This window comes from Giraffa tippelskirchi, chromosome 12 (assembly GCF_054371585.1).
Source record: "Giraffa tippelskirchi isolate mGirTip1 chromosome 12, T2T-mGirTip1v1.2.pri, whole genome shotgun sequence".
NCBI classification, from domain to species: Eukaryota; Metazoa; Chordata; class Mammalia; order Artiodactyla; family Giraffidae; genus Giraffa; species Giraffa tippelskirchi.
The window spans coordinates 15044839-15066732 of record NC_137286.1 but is presented as its reverse complement, the minus strand read 5'-3'; the positions used below and the strand labels follow the sequence as shown (position 1 = coordinate 15066732).

Genomic DNA, 21894 nt, shown 5'->3' with positions numbered 1-21894 from the left:
TCTCAATATCATGTGGATAAGACATTTAGAATAGTTATTGTTTCACTTTAGGCAATGGAGATTTTCATTTTTATATTTAGCCACTAAATATCATCTCCTTGCAAAATTTCAGTAATCACTGAAACACAAAGCCTTGATTTTCTTTCAAGAAATTTCCTGCCTGCTTTTTTCTTTAGAGTTACTCCCTTAAAAAAAAAAGTGGTTCCATTATATTCTTCTGGTGAAAGAGGATTATTTAAATATTCTTTTCATCTTTTAAAGAAATATATCTTTTCTGTGTTTTTGAGTTTCCAAAGTAAAGATTTTATTTTCATAGTCTTTGGAATATTAAAGTATATGGAACATTATAGGTGCATGGCATATTAACACACTATGAAGCCATAGCTAAATGAAATAAAATTATTATTTATGTGGTTCATCATATTATAAATCAAGTATCACTTTACTTAAATCATGAAGAACTAGTAGACCATACTTTGCAACATTCAACATGAACTATAGTAGACCTTAAAAAAATGAATGCCTAAAAATTATTTGAAGTGGAATTTTATTTGTAATGGCCCTTGGAATAAAGTCTTACTCAGGAAAAAAAACTTCAAGTAATATACAAACATCTTCAATTAAATGACCCAGTAGAAATCAGTAGAATTATAATGAGTAAGAGCACACAATTAATATTATAATGTCTCATGTCTGCCTTTAAGATATAAACTATACAGCAAAAAAAGCTATTTTTTACATTCATATTTGTCATAGAATTAATATTTTGTTGGTACTTATTGACTTTTAAAACCAGGTAATTTTTGAAACATTATATCATCTTTTTTTTTAGTATACCCTAAAATCTAGACATGTAGTTTAGGAACTCAGGCCTCACTGCAAGTTGAAATGTACCACAAAATTCATTATAAAATAAATATTAATACATTTTCACAGAGTAGCCTGAGAGATGTTTAGAAATGCATGAAATAAATGATAAATGTTCATTGTTTTGCTATCTTAAGCAATGACAGTTTGATAGGGAAAACACAGATTTTCTGAAATTAAAATAATTTTTCAATATGTTAAATAAATATCACTGTCAAGAAAGTGTTTGGAGTATAGGAATGCAAGGGATTTCTGTGTGTTAATTTTATATCCTGCAACTTTACTATATTCATTGATTAGCTCTAGTAATTTTCTGGTAGAATCTTTAGGGTTTTCTATGTAGAGGATCATGTCATCTGCAAACAGTGAGAGTTTTACTTCTTCTTTTCCTATCTGTATTCCTATACTCAGCCATTAAAAAAAAATACATTTGAATCAGTTCTATTGAGATGGATGAAACTGGAGCCCATTATACAGAGTGATGTAAGCCAGAAAGAAAAACACCAATACAGTATACTAATGCATATATATGGAATTTGAAAGATGGTAACGATAACCCTATATGCGAGACAGAATAAGAGACACAGATGCATAGAACAGTCTTATGGACTCTGAGGGAGAAGGTGAGGGTGAGACGTTTTGGGAGAATAGCATTGAAACATGTATATTATCATATGTGAAACAGACCACCATTCCATGTTCGATGCATGGGACAGATGCTCAGGGCTGGGGCAATGGGATGGCCCGGAGGGATGGGATGGGGAGGGAGGTGGGAGGCAGGTCCAGGAGGGGGAGCACATGTAGACCCATGGCTGATTCGTGTCAATGTATGGCAAAAACTACTACAATATTGTAAAGTAATTAGCCCCCAACTAAAATAAATAAATTTAAAAAAAAAAAGAAAAGAAAGTGTTTGAGCAGGCATAAAAATACTGTATTGGTCATAGAAAATTTAATGAAATTTCCAGGCTTGAAAACTAACATATAAGCAAGTAGGCATTGACTGGACCATTAGCGGGCAACTAAAATGTACCCACAACACTCTGGGGCTTTGAGTTCCTTCTTTGTCACATTTTTTCCCTTTACCTTTCTTCCTTTGGCATATCTTACTTAGTTAAGAGCAGTTGGTGTTAACTAAACACTATGTGAAACATTTTAACTTCTTGGTGCAAAATGTGCCATGGCTTACTAGGCTCCTATCAACGAACTTCCTGAGTCTGCTCAGATTATATTGTTCTGTCATCTCTATTACAATTAGTCTTCTACTTATGAATGAGTTACTCTCAGCAAAGACTAGTATAATCATAAGACTTTATTTTACCCACTCAGTCTAAGTCCCCCAGTTTGATTCTTAATCTAGGACTCAATACAAAACACTAAACCAGAAAAATCTTTCTTTAAAGAAATGTATCTATACAGATACATTTCCTTTCTTGTGTCATGAGTATGAATTCTGAAAGCAGAGAGAAAAAAGAGGTATTGTGGAAGGAGCATTGAATTTGTGGTTGTCAAAAGTTTATCCTTCATTTTTTAATTTTAGCAAATTATCTAACTTCTTTGGGCATAATATTTCTCAACTGTAAAATGGAGATAATAACTTTATCTACTTTACATGGTTGTTCTGAGAATTAAATTAGGATAAACAACAAGGTCCCACTGTATAGCATAGGGAGTTACATTCAATATCCTGTGATAAACCATAATGAAGAATTAATGGATAGAAGGGTTGGATTCTCTCAGTATCAGAAAAAAAATAAATCGATATGTCATGACCACATCCACACACAGAAGTTGATGCCACACAGATGTTTTACTTTTGCACTGACAATGCTTAAGTCATGGTCTTTGAGAAAACTTCGAAGGCAAATGCATTATATTAGAGGGAAAACACATTAATCCACTATTATATTTACTAGATTTGTTTACCAACCAGCAAATATTTAGAGCAAGGTGCTGAGGGTTTGGAAAAAGAGCTTTTTAGAGGACAGATGTTGCCACAGGAAGAACCCAAAGTATTCACTGCTGCTGAGGGAGAGAAATAATTTATGTGGGCCATAACAGTGGATGTTCTAGACAGGTGATAACTGATTCACTGCAAAGGAGAGATAACAAGAGGGGAAGCTGAGGAAAAACTGTATTTGCTATGAACCACACTTGCACCTCCTCTAAGAAGACAAACTAATTTTAACACTACTGCCATTAAGTTTTGTTAAGAAAGTAAATGTACCAAAAATAAAATCATTTGAAAGTTATAAATATAAATTATGTGTACTACATAGGGGAAGCATGCTATTGCTTCCCCTATGTAATATAAATAGCTCAGAGCTAGTACAGAAACCTATCGCATATCCCATGAAAAACTAATTCACCAAGTCCTGAAAGAAACACAGCTAAATAGTAACCTGTCAGCTCCTCTTTCACTGTCCTTACCTAGAATGCATATTTAAGGGGAAAAGGGGGGGGAAAAGTTGTTAACCATTTGTAAAAAGAAATCCCTTAAAGAAAGAAAACACTGCATGACAAATAGACTATTTTACGTTAAACCAGCGTTATTTATCCTCACTGCTCATGGTAAGAGCTGAGTCAGGACAAAAGGACAGAGACCAACAAGACCCAGTCGCCTCATTGGCAGAGATGTACTGGCACAGCTGCCCTGAAGTCCAGGGAGAGGACCTGAGAGGTTAACTCTGACACCAGGGCAAAAGGGAAGTCATTGAGAGAGGCAGACCTCGACAAGCAGTAAGGAGTTATAGTGCTCCCGTACTTGTTCCCGTACTTGAGGGAAACTGCTTTACAGTAAGTACAAATATATTTCTCAGAGTATGAGTTTCTTGGCCACCACTGTTTTGATATCACTTTCTGTGAGTAAAATGTCTGACTCTCAGCTTTAAAATGCTTTAAAATATTCCTCCCAAGAATGTTTTTGAAAAATGTAACAGTTTTTATGCTGTAGTAAATTGTGTAACTATTCACAAAAATGTACTGCCTTTCCTCCAGCGGGAATTAAACACTCTCACAGTGTTGAAGTCAGGAGTAGCATATGACTTGCTTCAGCCAGTTCAGTGTGGGAAGGGACATGGATCACTTCAAGCAGAGGCTTTCAGGGTAAAGCATGCTTTGCCATCCTATCATTTCCTGCTTCCACAACAATTGGCAATTTTCAAGTGAAAAGCTGCTCTATTAGCCTGGCTCCTGGAGTGAAGATGGCATGGAACAGAGCCGTAGCCAATCCACAACAGACAGGCAGCAGGACAAAAATGGTAAACTTTCCTTTTCTTTTTCTTTAAGGTGCTGAATTTGGAGGACTGCATGTTACTCCCAAATAACCTAGCTCATCGTACCATACAGTTAAGTGTAATAAAGGGGAAATGTATAAAAAAAAAGTCCTAACATTATATAATGACAATGAAACAGTGATATCACATTAAAGATATAATCTTAGAAATACTTTAAGAATAAGTTCTTGCTCAAAAAGCTAAATAAATCTTCAAAGATTTAATTGCAAGTGCTAAGGTTAATTTGCAGATTTTTACATTGTCTTTTATATTAATTGTTTCAAGTTTTGACAAACCTAATTGTCTGGGAAGTACTTGCTAACACCCTTCACAACATTCCTTCAGTCAATAAGTATTACCAACTGTGGTAGGTAATATATAGTCTCTGCATTCAGGAAAGTACAACATAATATAAGGAGACAGATATATAATTAATATCTAACTAATATCTAAACAGCCCCCCAAATACAAACAAGAGCTTGAATACTCACTGACAAATACACAGATCTTGCTAGTTCCAAATTCTATTTGTTCACACAGAAAATCTAGTCCCTTGAGAATCCTTTCCTTTATCCTCACCAGCAACAAATTTGTCTTTGAAACCCATGTGTTTGCTACATACATAGAATATGTAGGAGTTCTTCCTGCACAGGACCCTGCTGCCCTTCCTTAGCCATTCCACTTGGACTGGATTTAAATGCTACGTCCTTTGCTTCTACTTCCTCCAGCCTCATTCTTCTGCATTTCACCCACTGCCTCATGTTTAATCAGAGTTCTCACTCCTCACAGACCTCAGCCTTCAATATACCAAAGATCCATTTCATTTACTCTAGTCCCCTCAGTCGGAGAAGGCAATGGCACCCCACTCCAGTACTCTTGCCTGGAAGATCCCATGGATGGAGGAGCCTGGTAGGCTACAGTCCATGGGGTCGCTAAGAGTCGGACACGACTGAGCGACTTCACTTTCACTTTTCCCTTTCATGCACTGGAGAAGGAAATGGCAATCCAGTCCAGTATTCTCGCCTGGAGAATCCCAGGGATGGCGGAGCCTGATGGGCTACCATCTATGGGGTCGCACAGAGTCGGACACGACTGAAGCGACTTAGCAGCAGCAGCAGCAGCAGTCCCCTAAGTAGGCTTCCCTGTAGGTCAAACGGTAAAGAATCTGCTTGCGAGGCAGGAGACCAGGGTTTGATCCCTGGGTTGGGAAGTTCCTCTGGAGAAGGGAACGGCAATCCACTCCAGTATTCTTGCCTGGAGAATTCCACGGATAAAGAAGCCTGGCAGGCTACAGTTCGTGGGGTCACAAAGAGTCAGACACGACTGAGTGACTAACACAGTCCCCTCAGTATCCTATCCTGATCTCCTATGAAGTGAGAGGGAAAATACTTGTGTTACTCTGTGTTATTCTTAATAAAAGACTCCACTGCCAAGGCTCTCTAGCCCAAAGAGTCACAGACTTCTTCTCAGGGACTTGCTCTGTCATCTGTCTCTGCCACCTCAGCCCACCCTCTGGACTTCCACCCATTCCTTCTTTACTGGCCCTTCCCATTTGTAAATAAGTAGGATAAAGTCCATCAGTGTTCCCACCACCTGAGTCTCCATAGAGGAAGCATAGTCTATATTTCTTAAAAAAAATGATATTTACACTCTCTACGTTCGAATCCCTCATTTTACCTTCAATACCTTACCATTTTATTCTGGTTTTTGGATCCACTATTTCATGAAACTACTAAGCTTAAGACCATCGATAGTCTTCTTCTTAAATCTAATGAAAATTGACTCCTCTTTGTCAAGTAGTTCTGCATCCAGTGTTTCCTAACCTCCCCCACCCTCCCTTTGTCCCACATCAGCTTTCCAATGACCTATTGTGAGACAAGAATATCTCATACAGCCTGGGAAGCTGTGAGGGGCTTGATTAGGTCCTGGCTGCAAGGCTGAAATTTTGTTTTCTCCTTAAACCCCCTGCTTCTTACAAGCCATACCTCCAAGCAGCAGTTGTGGCCATTTGGGTTTTTCAGCCACTTTCTATGTGCAGAATGCTCTACTGTAGTCTCTTGTTTTAAGCTATGATTCTGAATTTAGTCTTCCATCTCACAGAAAAAACATAAGGACCATCTTCTCCACAGAAGCCAAGTCCCTACTGCCATTGCTCTCTTTCTGAATCTAGAGCCCAGCAGCTCTACTGCGTTAGTACCATACTATGTTTCTGTTCAGTAAAAATATCCACTTCTTTTTTGTCCTGAGCCTTGTCCTTTTGGTATTGTTCATGTATAGCTCACTTAGTATTATCATGTAATTTTATCACAGACTGTGTCAGAGCATGATGTCTTCTTATCTTCTACCAATTTTTCCCCAGCTTTATTGAGGTATGTATTTATAGTATGCAACATGATATTTTGATATACATATACACTGTGCAATGACCACCACAATCAAGTTAATTAACACAACCATTACTTCACAGTTACCATTTTTTTGTTGTTCTGAGAATGCCTTAGATATACTGTTTCTAGTATAAAGTATTTCTATACAGTATTCTAATACAGTATTACTAACTATAGTCACCACATTGTGTTAGATCCCAAGAAATCATTCACCTTATAATGGAAACTTTGTACTATCTGACCAATATCACCCCGTTTTCCCCACCCTCCAGTCCATATCCCCCATCATTCCACCTGTTTCTGTGAATTTGATTTTTTTTTAATTTTCACACCTAAGTGAGATTATGCAGTATTTGCCTTTGTCTGACTTCTTTCACTTAGCATAATGTCCTCAAGATTCATCTATGTTCTTCTATGTTTTCTATTTTATGGCTGAGTAATACTCTTATTGTATACATATACATAATAATTACATATTTTATATATATATATATCTCACATTTTCTCTATTCATTCATCTATAGACAGACATTTAGGTTGTTTTCATATCTTCACTACAGTGAATAACATTGTAATGAACATGGGAGTGTTCAAAAATCTCTTCAACATACTGATTTTGTTTGCTTCAGACATACACCTAAAAGTGGGATTGCTGGCCACAACTGGGCATGTACCCTGAGAAGACCATAATTCAAAAAGACAATGTACCCCAATGTTAACTGCAGTGCTGTTTACAATAGCTAGCACGTGGAAACAACTTAAATGCCCATCAATAGAAGAATGGATAAAGAAGATGCGGTACAGATATATAATGGAATATGACTCAGCCATGAAAAGGAATGAAATTGGGTCATTTATAGAGATGTGGATAAATCTACAGTCTGTGATACAGAGTGAAATAAGTCAGAAAGAGAAAAACGACTATTGTATATTAATACATGTGTGTGGAATCTAGAAAAATGGTACAGATGTATCTAGTTCCAGGGCAGGAATAGAGACACAGATGTAGGGAAAGGATGTGTGGACATGATGGGTGGGATGGTGGGCTGAAATGGGAGATTAGGTCTGACATATATACACCACCATGTGTAAAATAGCTAGTGGGAAGCTGCTGTATGGCACAGGAAGCTCAGCTAAGTGCTCTGTGATGACCTAGATGGTTGGAATGAAGCAGAAGAGTTGGAGAGATGTCCAAGAGGGAGGACATATACGTCATCTGAAAAAAAAGTTTTGCTTCTTCCTTTTCAATTTGGATGCCTTTTATTTCTAAAACAATTTCAATCATACAAAAAAATCCACTTTTTACTTCCCCCGACGTATTTTATTTTTTCGTATCATGATTTTCATTTTTTTATATTGTGTATTCATCAAAAAATCAAGAAGAGCAATAATTATTTTTAATACTTTTCTCTTTTAACCTTTATTTTAGAGTTAAGTGATTTATTGAGTATTAGTGTATTCTGATTATAGAGTATTAGTGCATTAGGGCTTCCCTTGTAGCTCAGATAGCAAAGAATCTGCCTGCAATTCAGGAGACCTGGGTTCTATCCCTTAGTTAGAAAGATCCCCTGGAGAAGGGAATGGCAACCCACTCCAGTGTTCTTGCCTAGAGAATTCCATAGACAGACCATAGGGTCACAGAGAGTCGTACACAACTGAGCAAATAACACATACATACAGTGTACTCTGAATTTTACCATATACTTATCTTACCAGTGAGTTTTGTTCTTTCATGTTACTAATTAATGCCCTTTCATAAGCTTGAATTCCTTTTAGCATTTCTTGTAAAGTATGTCAAGAGGTAGTGCTGATGAACTCTGAAAGCTTTTTTGGACTTCAGTTCAGTTAAGTTCAGTTCAGTCACTCAGTCATGTCCGACTGTTTGTGACCCCATGAACCGTAGCATGCCAGGCCTCCCTGTCCATCACCAACTCCCAGAGTTTACCCAAACTCATGTCCATTGAGTCGGGGATGCCATCTAACCATCTCATGCTCTGTCGTCCCCTTCTCCTCCTGTCTTCAGTCTTTCCCAACATCAGGGTCTTTTTAAATGAGTCAGTTCTTTGCATCAGGTGGCCAAAATATTGTAGTTTCAGCTTCAACATCAGTCCTTCCAATGAACACCCAGGACTCATTTCCTTTGGGATAGACTGGGTGGATCTCCTTGCAGTCCAAGGGACTCTCAAGAGTCTTCTCCAACACCACAGTTCAAAAGTATCAATTCTTCGGCACTCAGCTTTCTTCACAGTCCAACTCTCACATCCATACATGACTACTGGAAAAACCATAGCCTTGACTAGATGGACCTTTGTTGACAAAGTAATGTCTCTGCTTTTTAATATGCTGTCTAGGTTGTCATAACTTTCCTTCCAAGGAGTAAGCATCTTTTAATTTCATGGCTGCAGTCACCATCAGCAGTGATTTTGGAGCCCAAAAACATAAAGTCAGCCACTGTTTCCACTGTTTCCCCATCTATCTGCCATGAAGTGATGGGACCGGATGCCATGATCTTAGTTTTCTGAATGTTGAGCTTTAAGCCAACTTTTTCACTCTCCTCTTTCACTTTCATCAAGAGGCCCTTTAGTTCTTCTTCACTTTCTGCCATAAGGGTGGTGTCATCCGCATATCTGAGGTTATTGATATTTCTCCCGGCAATCTTGATTCCAGCTTGTGTTTCTTCCAGCCCAGCGTTTCTCATGATGTACTCTGCATAGAAGTTAAATAAGCAGGGTGACAATATACAGCCTTGACGTACTCCTTTCCCTATTTGGAACCAGTCTGTTGTTCCCTGTCCAGTTCTAACTGTTGCTTCCTGACCTGCATACAGGTTTCTCAAGAGACAGGTCAGATGGTCTGGTATTCCCATCTCTTTCAGAATTTTCCACAGTTTATTGTGATCCACACAGTCAAAGGCTTTGGCATAGTCAATAAAGCAGAAATAGATGTTTTTCTGGAACTCTCTTGCTTTTTTGATGATCCTGCGGATATTGGCAATTTGATCTCTGGTTCCTCTGCCTTTTCTAAAACCAGTTTGAACATCTGGAAGTTCACGGTTCACGTATTGCTGAAGCCTGGCTTGGAGAATTTTGAGCATTACTTTACTAGCATGTGAGATGAGTGCAATTGTGCGGTAATTTGAGCATTCTTTGGCATTGCCTTTCTTTGGGATTGGAACGAAAACTGACCTTTTCCAGTCCTGTGGCCACTGCTGAGTTTTCCAAATTTGCTGGCATGTTGAGTGCAGCACTTTCACAGCATCACCTTTGAGGATTTGAAATAGCTCAACTGGAATTCCATCCCACTAGCTTTGTTCATAGTGATGCTTCCTAAGGCCCACTTGACTTCACATTCCAGGATGTCTGGCTCTAGGTGAGTGATCACACCATTGTGATTATCTGATTTTTGGACTTGGAAACTCTATATCTATTTCATTTTGAAGGACATCTTTGCAGGGTAAAGTATTCTTTGTCGGTAACTTTTTTTATTTCAGTACTTTGAACATATCATCACATTCTTTGCCAGTCTGAAAGATTTCTGCTGTGAAACTCTCTGGTAACTTATTGGGATTCTTTAATATGTGACAAGGTTTTTTTTTCTCTTGCCAATTTCAAAATTCTCTCTTTCCCCCATGGAAGAAACCTAAGGGCAAGGGAATCTCCTGGGCACTGAGCTGTGCCACCTTGGGTAAGAAGCAACATGGGTAAAATAAATTTGTTCTTCTTACCATCTTCAACGCAACAGTTCTTAAATTTTTTGTTCCAAAAGTTATGCTGGTGTCACTGTTTACAGATGACATGATACTATGAGTGGAAAATCCTAAAGATGCCACAAGAAAACTCTTAGAGCTAAACAATGAATTTGGGAAAGCTACAGGATACAAAATTAATACACAAAAATATCTTGTATTCCTATATACTATCAGTGAAAAATCAGAAAGAGAAATTAAGGAAACAATTCCATTTATCATTGCAACAAAAAGAATAAAATACTTAGGAATAAATCTACCTAAGGAGGCAGAGACCTGTACTCAGAAAACTATAAGATACCAATGAAAGAAATCAAAGACAACACAAGTAGAGGGAGAGATGTACCATGTTCTTGCACTGAAAGAATCAATATTGTGAAAATGACTATATTACTCAAAGCAATCTACAGATTCAATGCAATCCCTATCAAATTACCAATGATATTTTTCCACAGAGTTAGAACTACAAAATTTACAATTTGTATGGAAACACAAAAGACCCTGAATAGCCAAAGCAATCTTAAGAAAGAAAAATGGAGCTGGAGGAATTATGCTACAGATTATACAAACTTCAGATTATACTACAAAACTACAGTAATGAAGACATTATGGTACTGGTACAAAAGCAGAAATATAGATCAATGGAACAAGATAGAAAGCCCAGAGATAAACCCACATATCTATGGTCACCTAATCTATGACAAAGGTAAGAATATACAATGGAGAAGAGAGAATGCTTTCAAAAAATGATGCTAGGAAAACTAGACAGCTGCATGTAAAAGAAAAATGAAATTAGAGCACTCCCTAACACCATACTCGAAAATAAGCTCAAAATGAATTAAAGACCTAAATGTAAACCTGGATGCTATCAAACTCTTACAGGAAGACAGGGAAAACACTCTTTGACAGATGCAGCAAGATCTTTTTGACTCACCTCCTAGAGTAATGAAAATAAAAACAAAAATAAACAAACAGGACCTAATTAAATTTAAAAGCTTTGCTTAGCAAAGGAGACCACAGACAAGATGAAAAGCAACCCTCAGAATGGGAGAAAATATTCGCAAACAAAGCCAACTGTCAAGGGCTTAATCTCCAAATTACATAAACAGCTCATGCAACTCAGTATCAAACAATCAAACAACCCAATCAAAAAATGGGCAGAAGACCTTAATAGATATCTCTCCAAAGAAGATATACAGATACTCAACAAACACAGGAAAAGATGCTCAACATCACTACTTATTACAGAAATCCACATCAAAACTATAATGTATCACCTCATACTGGTCAGAATGGCTATCATCAAAAAATCTACAAACAGTAAATGCTGGAGAGGGTGTGGAGAAAAGGGAACCCTCCTATACTGTTAGTGGGAATGTAAATTACAGCCACTAAGAAGAAATGTATGGAGATTCCTTAAAACAAAAATGAAAAACAGAGCTACCATATGTCCTAGCAATTCCACCCTTGGGCATGTATTTGGAAAACATCATAATTCAAAAGGATTCATGCACCCTGATATTCGCTGCAGCTCTATCTACAATAGCCAGGACACAGAAGCAACCTAAATGTCCATCAACAGATGAATGGATAAAGAAGATGTGGTACATATCTACAATGTAATATTACTTGAGTCATAAAAAGGAACAAAGTAATGTCACTTTACAACAACATGGATGGACCTAGAGACTGTCATGCAGAATGAGGTAAATCAGAAAGAAAAAGACATAATAATGCTTATATGTGGAATCCAGAAAAATGGTACAGATGAACTTATTTGCAAAGCAGAAATAGATTCACAGATATAGAAAACAAATTTATGGTTAACAAGAGGGGAAGGGAGGGATGGGATGAATTAGGAGATTGGGATTGACATATACACATTACTGTATATAAAATAGATAACTAATGAGAACTTAATATATAGCACAGGGAACTCTACTCAATGTTCTATGGTGACTTAAATGGGAAGCAAATTAAAAAATGAGGGAATATATGTATACATATGGCTGATTCACTTCACTGCACAGCAGACACTAACACAACGTTGTGAAGCAACTGTACTCCAGCAAAAATTAATAATTAAAGAAAAGTTGTGCTGAAACTCCCAGACTCCCACTTGGGTATTTTCATCTGTGGTGACTGTCAAAATCAATACCTTGTGGAGGGATGAAGGCAAAAATTAAAAAAAACTCTTACCATTTTGCAGACATTTCATCCTACCAATTCTTAACAATATAGTGTTGGTATGAAGATAAAACTCTGTAAAGAAAGTAAAAATTCTTTGTAAACAGTAGAGGCCACACAAAGGTTTATCAGTAATAATAGGCATAAATCTCAAGGAAATAGTAAGATAGGTCAATAAAACACTTTGGAGTGTTCTCCTCTTTCACACCTAGACCTGAGACACAAGGGTGAGATCACACAGGGCGAGGCTGCCAGACTGTAAGGCAGTCTAAGGGAAACAGTGAGCAGATAACAGTTGTCATAGGCAACCTGATGCCAGGTATTTTCAAAGCTCTTAGCAAGGGATAGCATTGAATCCATTGTCATTCTTCCAATTTTACAGATATGAAAACTAGGCACAGAGTGGCAAAATAACCTGCTCAAGATGACTCAATTAGTAAGAACCAGGCTGCCAGAATTTTGAACTCCTAACCCTTGGACAAGGCTGTCTCTACCATAAGCAGATGCAGACCTCAAGTGAGCATGGAGGGAAGAAGGACCAAACACTGTACTTTCTTTTCAAAGAACCCTTCAACTGACCCCTTTTCTTAAATATCCTTGAATGCTTGGTAGGTGAACATATTCTGCTTCCTCAGCAATCTTTTCTCTCAGAAGAAAAGGTAGATTTGACGATAACCCTATAGTAATTGAGATCAGAAGAGTTTCCTTTGTTTTTTATAATCTGCTAATTTCCTCTAGTATAGATAATTGAGTCAACCATTCCCATTTTCCTGAACTTCTTTAAAAACATTCTATGGGCTATTTTCAAACAGAAAAGAGAATTCAATATTAAAAAATAAATTGTTCTTTCTCCTAGTTAAAGAGCAAAAGCCTGGAGTATAGCTAGGGGAAATGAAAACTGTGGAATCACGCTTACTGTTTGAACAGCCATTCCAATTAAAAAGCATCCTGGGACTGGAGTATGTCTGGCCATCACACACCACAGATATAAAGAGCTCTGTTGGAAATGCCCGTAGACTCATTTTGGCAAGACCCCCCTCCTGGAGCCAACTGATCAATAGGTATCCCTCACCTGTTTCAAAATACAGCAGGAATTGAAGAAAACAGCAATGCCTCCTCATTCAGACACATTAACCCAAACCATAGTGGTGCCAGTGCCAGCTCCCAGGAAGGCAGCCCTCCTGAGGATACATCAGCTATGGGCAGTGCAGTGGGGAGGTTTTGAATTGCTTCAGTCACAATGTAGGGGAACACTTCAGGAGCTGCCAGCACAATCATTTTCTCTACTTTTCAGAGATCCTTTACATGGTGGCTCAGTAGATCATCAGGTATATTTCATGCCCAGGTATAAACAAAAGGAGCTTATGTATGAGGGAAGGACAGACTTCACAAAGAGCACAGCTTTACATCAAACCTGGGTCTTTGGGTAAAGGGCTAAATCAAAAGCTTTCAAGTGAACCTAGTATGTGAAACCTTGATTTAATAGAAGCTTAAAATTAGAGGAAAAAACTGGAAAATCTCAAAGGATAAATACAGAGAGTACAGATCAGAAATAGTAAGAGGCTATAAGGCCACTCATAAAAAGTAGCTGTAAATATAGACAGGACTCAGTAGCTCCCTCACATTAAGAGATTAAACTTTGCATTGTCCTGAAATGTGGAAGGAATGGCATTCCTCCACCTCCATTCTCTGCCCTATTTCTTTCCCCTCTTCAGTGCACATATTATTTGAAAACTAGAAGACCCATAAATTGCAATCTGCGATGTGTCCTGGCTCCATAGATTGTAGAAGGCAGTACCTTCTGCATTCACTTACTAAGTGCTGGAAGTATCACCGATACCACCCAACTTGAAAAATACTAAAACTGTATAAGGTCATGGTGGGAAGAAAGGGAAATTTATGTTTCCAGTAGTTCTTGGACAGATGGGATAAGTAAACATTTGCCAAATTTCCTATGACTAGTCTGCACATCTCATGTACATACCTCATACCCCTGTTTGGTTAGGATAATATTTTTAAATACTAATCTGCAATTACTCTTTTCTCCCTGCAATCTTCCCTTTTTCCTTCATTTAATTCAAGTAAGCAAGTAGACTGTGCTCTTTGCTCAAGATAAATATGAGAAAAGGAGAAAAGCATCCTACAATTTTCCTATTTTCTTCCAAAGCCTAAACTTTGGGGCACCATAGACAAGATTTTAAAAATGGGAACTCTCAACAGTGACAAACTATTAGCCAGAAAGACGAAAGGAAAGAGATTTTGCCCAGGGGGCCTGAGGGAAAGGACTCCTTCTTCGAAAGGTGAGAGAGAGGCAGCACATAAGAGAGCGAGAAACAGAGTCAGAGAGAGAGAGAGACAGAGCTCTGTGGGTCTGCAGAGCCCGGAAGAGCTTTCCTCTGCTGTCCAGCAGGACCACTAGGGGAAGCACAAAGGCCCGAGAGAAAACAGCTGTCTGCAGAAGAGAGGCAGACAGGACCACAGGCAGCCATGCAAAAGATTCCTGGAGGCCCAAGTGAACTTCTGGACTGGTAGGTCCTAAGATAAAGATGCTAATATCTTATCAGCAAACTATGTTAGAAAAGACTAAGGATGATGCCAGAGGCTCACCCCTCCCCATTCTATGTGACTTGGCTGGCACAATGGCGGGCACCAAAGGAGAGCTCCACTCTCCTCCCTCCTGGATGAGACACTATGTCTGCACCCACAAATCCTCTCCTAACTCTGGGGTAGAGTCTTGAGGAGATAAAAGCCAGGAAGGGCAATGTTTGGCATCCAACACTCTGCTGGTTGGCCTGCTATACATCCTTCCCCTGAGACAATAAGCACAAGAGGGCACATTATCCGTTTGACTCCCTGGAAGGAAATATGGACAATACAGGAAGAATAAAAAAATACATATCTCAGAATATTATCTCAATCATGCTCTTTCCTTAATAAATATTTTATGTCCTTATGAATAAGATGTTCTTTTCATAAATGCTATTCCTGCCAACTCCAGTACTTCTAGTGTCCAATTTCCAACATCCTCAGAGGCTGAAATAGATATTTGCCTCAAGCCCCCTAAGGGTTGAGTATAGAGTCTAACATGGCAAATTTCTCTCCGCTGCAGTGTGTGTGTGTGTGTGTGTGCTGGAGATGGAGGGAAACCATGTCACAACCTCCCTTTGGAGTATCTTTTCCCCACCAGCACTGATTCCGTACAACAGAGAACTCAGCCACAGGTAAAGCCCCTGACTACATAATCCTCTCACGGATCTAGAGAAATATGACTACTGAGCAGCTGTCTTCAGCAAAAAGCCTGGTCATTTTTGATCAAGAAAGGTAGGATCCAACCCAAGTATCTTCTTCCTGCTCAGAGTCATCATCTTCCCCTAGCTTCACCTTAGTGTCTATGATGAGGTAGAATGTCAACAAATGAATGAAGAAAGTCCTTCTCTATCTTCTTACTACCTTACTATGGGAGCCAGAAGTCCTTGAAGAAAGTAACCCCCTTGGGTTATTTTGGCCTCTTACTGGGTGGCAGGGGAACAAATTCCTGATTAACTAGGATTCCTCTATTATATTTCATTCTTTCATTGTTCAAAGTATGCCCATCTCCTCATAGTTTTGCAACAATCACTAAAAATTTCAGGAAAAAAAATGTCTTCATAAAAAAATTACTCATCTTCTTTCTTAGGTCTCTTAAAACAAACCCGATGTAATTAAATGCATGGTTAACCATAAATTAATCTACTATTAAATTCAAAAGAGCTAGACATCAGAAACTAAATGTGCTAGCTCAGATGTTTTGTTGTTATTAATTTTATGATTACTAAAGAAAAGTATTTTAAGTGATAGAAACTTAGATTTCCAGATAATTTCAAATACTTTAAAATCAGGAAAAAATAGGATTTGGAGTTAAAACTTAAAGAGAAAAAAAGAATATGGAAAATCTTCCTTACACATTCCCCAAACTCCTCACCCCAAGCTTCTACTTTAATTGCAAACACTGCTGTGAGAACTATCAATTGCAGGCTTTCTTTATCAACCAAACACACTTTTAAGCCAGAGCAAAGTTAACTCAAGAGGGGAGAGAAAGGTTAAAAACATTTTCTGTAATATTAAGAGTCATGTTGAGGACATACTTTCAAAAGCAACTCCTACTGTAAACTCACCTAAATCAACCAATGGGAAAAATGTTTTCACTTTGAAGTGCTACAGGCAGAATGCTTCCTCTCATGTATTCTTGTTTGTACTTATGCAAGAATATTCTGCCTTACACCAGCAAGGTTGTGAAATATTTAGCAAAAATTAACACAGTAACACAAAATATAATAAAGCCAAATTTTAAAATAAGAATGAACTAGAGAGGAAAAAGAAGTGTGCAATCAAGAAACATAAAATGAACCCATGTGTGAGATTAGGAAGGAAGGAAGAGGGGAAGGCAGGAAGAAAAATTAATGCAGGCAAGCATGTCTAAAGGCTATTCATTTGCCTGAGGAGAGCCCAACATTAGAAATTATATCAATCATACCATGAACAATTCCATGCTTCTCAGTGTCTGTAAGATAAAACCCACCCATCCCTGAGAAGAGGCACAACTCACTGGTACAAAGAACAAAGAAATGTTTTCCACGTGGATCTGAGAGGTGGTAAACTGTGTGAGAGAGTAAACTTCACCCTCCATAGCAGCCTTACTGTGAATATGACAGTATGTCTCATAGGACTATTTCTTTTAACACCTTCAAAGTAGTCAAGTGAGGTAATGTCAAAGTGCAAGTGAACAAAATCAATTCTATATAGGAAACCAGAGACAGAGTGAGGTTCCAGTTCTCTGCTTACCTGGCATGACCCAGCAATCAAATTTTGAAATGAACTGCAAATCCTTTGGGGAAACCTGCATATATACTCTTTCTTCCAACTGAGCTTTTAGTAAGTATTGAGTGATGGTGAGCCCCAGATAATGTCTCTTGCAAGTACCTAGATTGTTATTATTCTAGGCTGCAAGCTAAATGCAGCTCCCTATGCTTTTACAGCCAGCCAAGCCAGAGGTAAGTTGTCATCTTCTTATGAAATCAACATCCCCAAAGATGACTCAAAAGCAATGCCACTTCCACACAGATGTGGCCAAAGGAGTGCCTAAGTGCCCTCCCTCAAGCCGTACTTCCTAAAACTACCTTTATTTCAATGAGCAGCATCAGAGTCTCTGACAGCATCATGACCAACTCATCTTGCAACAAAATTAAACTGCCAGGATAATTTGTGAACTGAGAGATAACAAAATCCTCTTAGAAATATAGGGGTGTGTGTGTGTGTGTGTGTGTGTGTGTGCTCAGTCGTGTCCGACTCTCTGTGACCCCACGGACATAGCCTGCTAGGCTCCTCTGTCCATGGGATTTTCCAGGCAAGAAAACTGGAGTGGGTTGCCATTTCCTATCCCAGAGGATCTTCCCAACCCAAAGATTGAACCCATGTCTCCTGTGTCTCCTGCATTGGCAGGTAGGTTCTTTACCACTGCAGCACCTGGGAAGCCTTCAGAACACTGCTGCCTGGCTATAAAAACTAAGAAATTGACACAGTTCATACAAAAATTCTTAGTGAACATCAGGATTACAATATTCATGATTGACCACAGTGAATTTGCCAGAGATTGAGCATCATCATAGGCATTAGTACTCCAGGAAGCCTGCTCTGAATTCAAAAGACAGGAATGTAATTTATGAGTTCAAACAGCACCTGTACTTACTCTACAGCAGCATTTATTGCCCTGTACTTTAACTGCCCGCTTACTCCTTGTACTGCATTCTACTTCAAGTAACCGAGAATCAGACTAATAGTGATTCAAACAATGGGAGTTTGTTTTTCTCATGTAACAGTAAGTCTAGAGATAAGAGATTGCTGGCATTGGATCAGTTCAATGGTGTCTCTAGATTCCCTTGGGCCTTTTCCTCATGGTCACCGGATGTCTGCTAATGCTTAATGTCCACATTTAAGACAGGAAGAAGGGAGGTAAGAGAGCAGAGAAGGGGCAGTGCCATCAGTGTGGTTTCATTTACCAAGACAGGGTAAGTGTTTCCTGGTAAGAAGCCTACCCAGAAATTTTATTTCCTCTTATGTATTATTAACCAGAACTGGTTAGTTCTGTCAGATGACCAACCAGGGCAGGCTGGGAAAGTAGGGGATGGCATGACCATAAAGACAAAAGCCTCGATGCTAAGTTGAGACCTGAGACTGACCATGGCACACCATCTGGGACTGGGCATGCTACCAGGCAAGGAATATACGCAAAATCGACACTGTGTGTGGAACTAAAACACATTTCATGCGTATCTATTTCCTGAACTTGATGTAAGTTTCTTAAGGATATAAATTATATCCGTTTCATTGCTTTATTCCCCCAAAGCCTGGCACAGTCCCTGGCTTATAGCAAATGCTCGGTGAGTACTTGTTGAGAGGATGAATGAAAGAAGGAAGAAATGAATGGGAAAATTTTATAAAATATTAACTTTCCAGCTGTCCATCACCATGGTTCACACTTATATAAGGATACAAGATAAATATATGATATACATACTTTGAACACACTTGTGTCCTGAGAGAGAAAATATTCTAGGCATTCTACTTCTACTTTTGTTGCTGTTGTTGTTGTTTAGTTTCTCAGTCATGTCTGACTTTGGCTCCTCTGTCCATGGGATTTTCCAGCCAAAAATACTGGAGTCAGTTGCCATTTCCTTCTCTAAGGGATCTTCCTGACCCAGTAATCAAACCCACATCTCCTGAGTCTCCTGTATTGGCAGGCAGATTCTTTTCCACTGAGCCACCAGGGAAGCCCACTTTTAGGCACTCAGTAAATGCTGCCTCTGCTGCCCCTGCTGATGGTCAAAGTCACTACAAGACACTTCTTTATGGAAAATGACAGTGCTGATACCAAAATAGAGTAAATATGTTAAAAGGAGGTAGATTCTTTCATTGCCCCCCTCAAGACACAAAGGCTTGTCTGTTAAACATGACACTTAAGGAAACCTGTCCCTCTGATCCCAAAGAGGTGTATGATCAGTAAGGTTCGTATAACCAGTCCTTGCGAAGTTAATACTCTTAAATAAATTGCTTGGGGAAAACTTGAAGCAAAAGAATTATCATTTGTCTCTGAAAAGAGAAAAAAAAGTGTGACTGTGAAACACATACTTTGTGGAAGCAATCAATGAATTGCAAGCTTTATATTGGATTTGAACAAGAGCTTGCATGGAAGTTAAAGGAGCATTCTTTATGGATTTAATTAAAATGCTGCATATGAGACCTTCCTAATCTTACTGAGCTACAATTGTATTAAGACACTCACATCAAAATATTTACATTTAAATATTTTATAATGCCACATTTTAAAATATTAATGATGCCACAAGTAATCCATGACATTTCTACAGCCTTTTCTATAGTAAGTTTGTAAGAAAACAGCAGAGTCTAACCATGTTATCCCTAGTAAGCTATTTGAAATTCAGCTTAGCAAACACACAAGCTTACCCATTTCTGCAATTCTAATGAAAACTCCTCTAAGAACTCAACTTCTTGTTATTATAATTTGTTCTTATTCTGTTCTAGATAGTGGCACTAGTGGAAAGAAAAAGAACTGTTCTTGTGTCATTAAGTGCCACTGCTGAGTTTAGACACATTCCTTTTCAGAGAGATAGATTTATTGAAAGGTTTCATTTCAAACCTGAGAAAGGCAACTGTAAAACACAAGTGAACAAGTCAGTTATTTCATATGTTCCATAATGAAGAGATCTTTACAGAGACATAAGTGCTCTTTGGAAACAGATAATGTTGCGAACTGTTGCATTTGTACATAACAAAGCCTTTGTGATTACAAGATTCACTTCTTAATATTGCTTCCTTGAAAGCACCAGAGAATCTCATCATAGTCATGATTATATTCTTTTTCATCCTGCTTTCTTTCTTTCCACTGGCCAAAAAAGGTAACTGAGGAAGACATGATTCAAATTCTCATCTCCATAAACAAGTCAAGCTCAAGTTTGTTGTGATAATAAATAATGTGCAGACAATAAATGTTGGCAGCATCACCTTGGACTATGAAAGGTGGTTATTTCATTCTTTGTTCCTTAGAGAAAGCTAATTATTGGGGCTAATCATGAAGGAAGTTAACGATTAGAGAAATGGCAGCCAGGTGACAGGGACTCTATGAAACCTGCCAAATTCAGCACAAATTTGCTAAGGGATTTCAGATGCATCTGGAAAACAATTTTCTCTGCTGGAAAAAGAGATCATTGAATCATTTGCACAATCTTTTGAGAAGCTTATAGCACTTTTTTTCCCTCATGTGTTGTTGGTTACAGAGGGTTAAAATAGTGGTAGTCCTGGAATCAAGGTTGAGATAGGAAACAGCTATGGGAAGATATAAATTCCTTTCGGCAGGGGATTTTCTGACTTGCAAATAAAGACCATATAATGGACAGGGAGGCCTGGCGTGCTGCGGTTCATGGGGCCGCAAAGAGTCAGACACGACTGAGCGACTGAACTGAACTGATAACTGAAATTTCCTCTGGACAGTTCATACCAGTGATGGAGTAGACAGTTATTATCATATTTTTCTGAATCTATCTCAAATCCTGTTTGTAATTACCAACTGAAGTAATTTCTTAGCTCTTCTGATGCTTCTGTCTGTAGACTATAGGTTTTCTTTCTTTCTTCTTACAGCATACAAGTTTCTTAAAGATAAGTTTTCTTTCCCCTCTTGAAATTCAGAACGTTTATCATACAGCTAACCACCCTGACAGCACCCCACTCCAGTACTCTTGCCTGGGAAACCTCATGGACGGAGGAGCCTGGTAGGCTGCAGCCCATTGGGTCGCGAAGAGTCGGACATGACTGAGCGACTTCACTTTCACTTTTCACTTTCATGCACTGGAGGAGGAAATGGCAACCCACTCCAGCATTCTTGCCTGGAGAATCTCAGGGACGAAAGAGCCTGGTGGGCTGCCGTCTATGGGGTCGCACAGAGTCGGACATGACTGACGCGACTTAGCAGCAGCAGCAGCAGCAGCAACCACCCTGATGATAGCAGCATTTGGCAAGGACATATTCATTGCTGTAAAATACATTTCATCCATCTTTATCAGTAGTAGGGTTTCAAATTTCTTCTTAAACATTTACAACATTCAAAAAATTGGAAAGATAGGCTTGACTTTGTAATCATATAACCTAAAATTGTAAGATAAAAATCAGATACATCAATATCATAAAACTCAAAACCATGCTATTTTACCCTATTCCAGCTTTATTTATTGCGCCTTAACAACAGAAGTCTTTCCATAGAACATGTATGACTTTCTTCTCTAAATTTGCATTTTAAAGCCCAATGTCCCACAGCAATCACTATCCAAGCACAAAAGCAGATTGCCTGAAATAACTGGACAAGTTAGCTGAACCAGTCTGAATG

The 21894-nt window shown here is 38.5% G+C and overlaps 1 protein-coding gene and 1 long non-coding RNA gene across 11 annotated transcripts in view; both read right to left on the bottom strand.

Moving 5' to 3' along the window:
* Positions 1–21894, bottom strand: part of LOC145529023 (uncharacterized) — a 1122255-nt gene that overhangs the window by 855519 nt on the left and 244842 nt on the right. For 8 of the 10 annotated variants that reach the window (XR_014070838.1, XR_014070837.1, XM_081548496.1 and 5 more), the window contains one exon: positions 12474–12536. Coding sequence is in view for 4 of the 10 variants with exons in the window: in XM_081548506.1 (XP_081404632.1) it covers positions 12474–12536 (63 nt within the window). In the remaining 6 variants the exon portion in view is untranslated. Of the gene's footprint in view, positions 1–9686; positions 12537–21894 lie in introns of those variants that run through there. The other 2 variants (XR_014070843.1, XR_014070847.1) reach the window with 2 other exon arrangements.
* LOC145529030 (uncharacterized) lies at positions 4139–5969 on the bottom strand. The gene is made up of 2 exons (XR_014070854.1): positions 5834–5969; positions 4139–5508 (listed from the first exon to the last, which is right to left on the bottom strand). It is a non-coding gene; the product is annotated as an uncharacterized LOC145529030 (long non-coding RNA).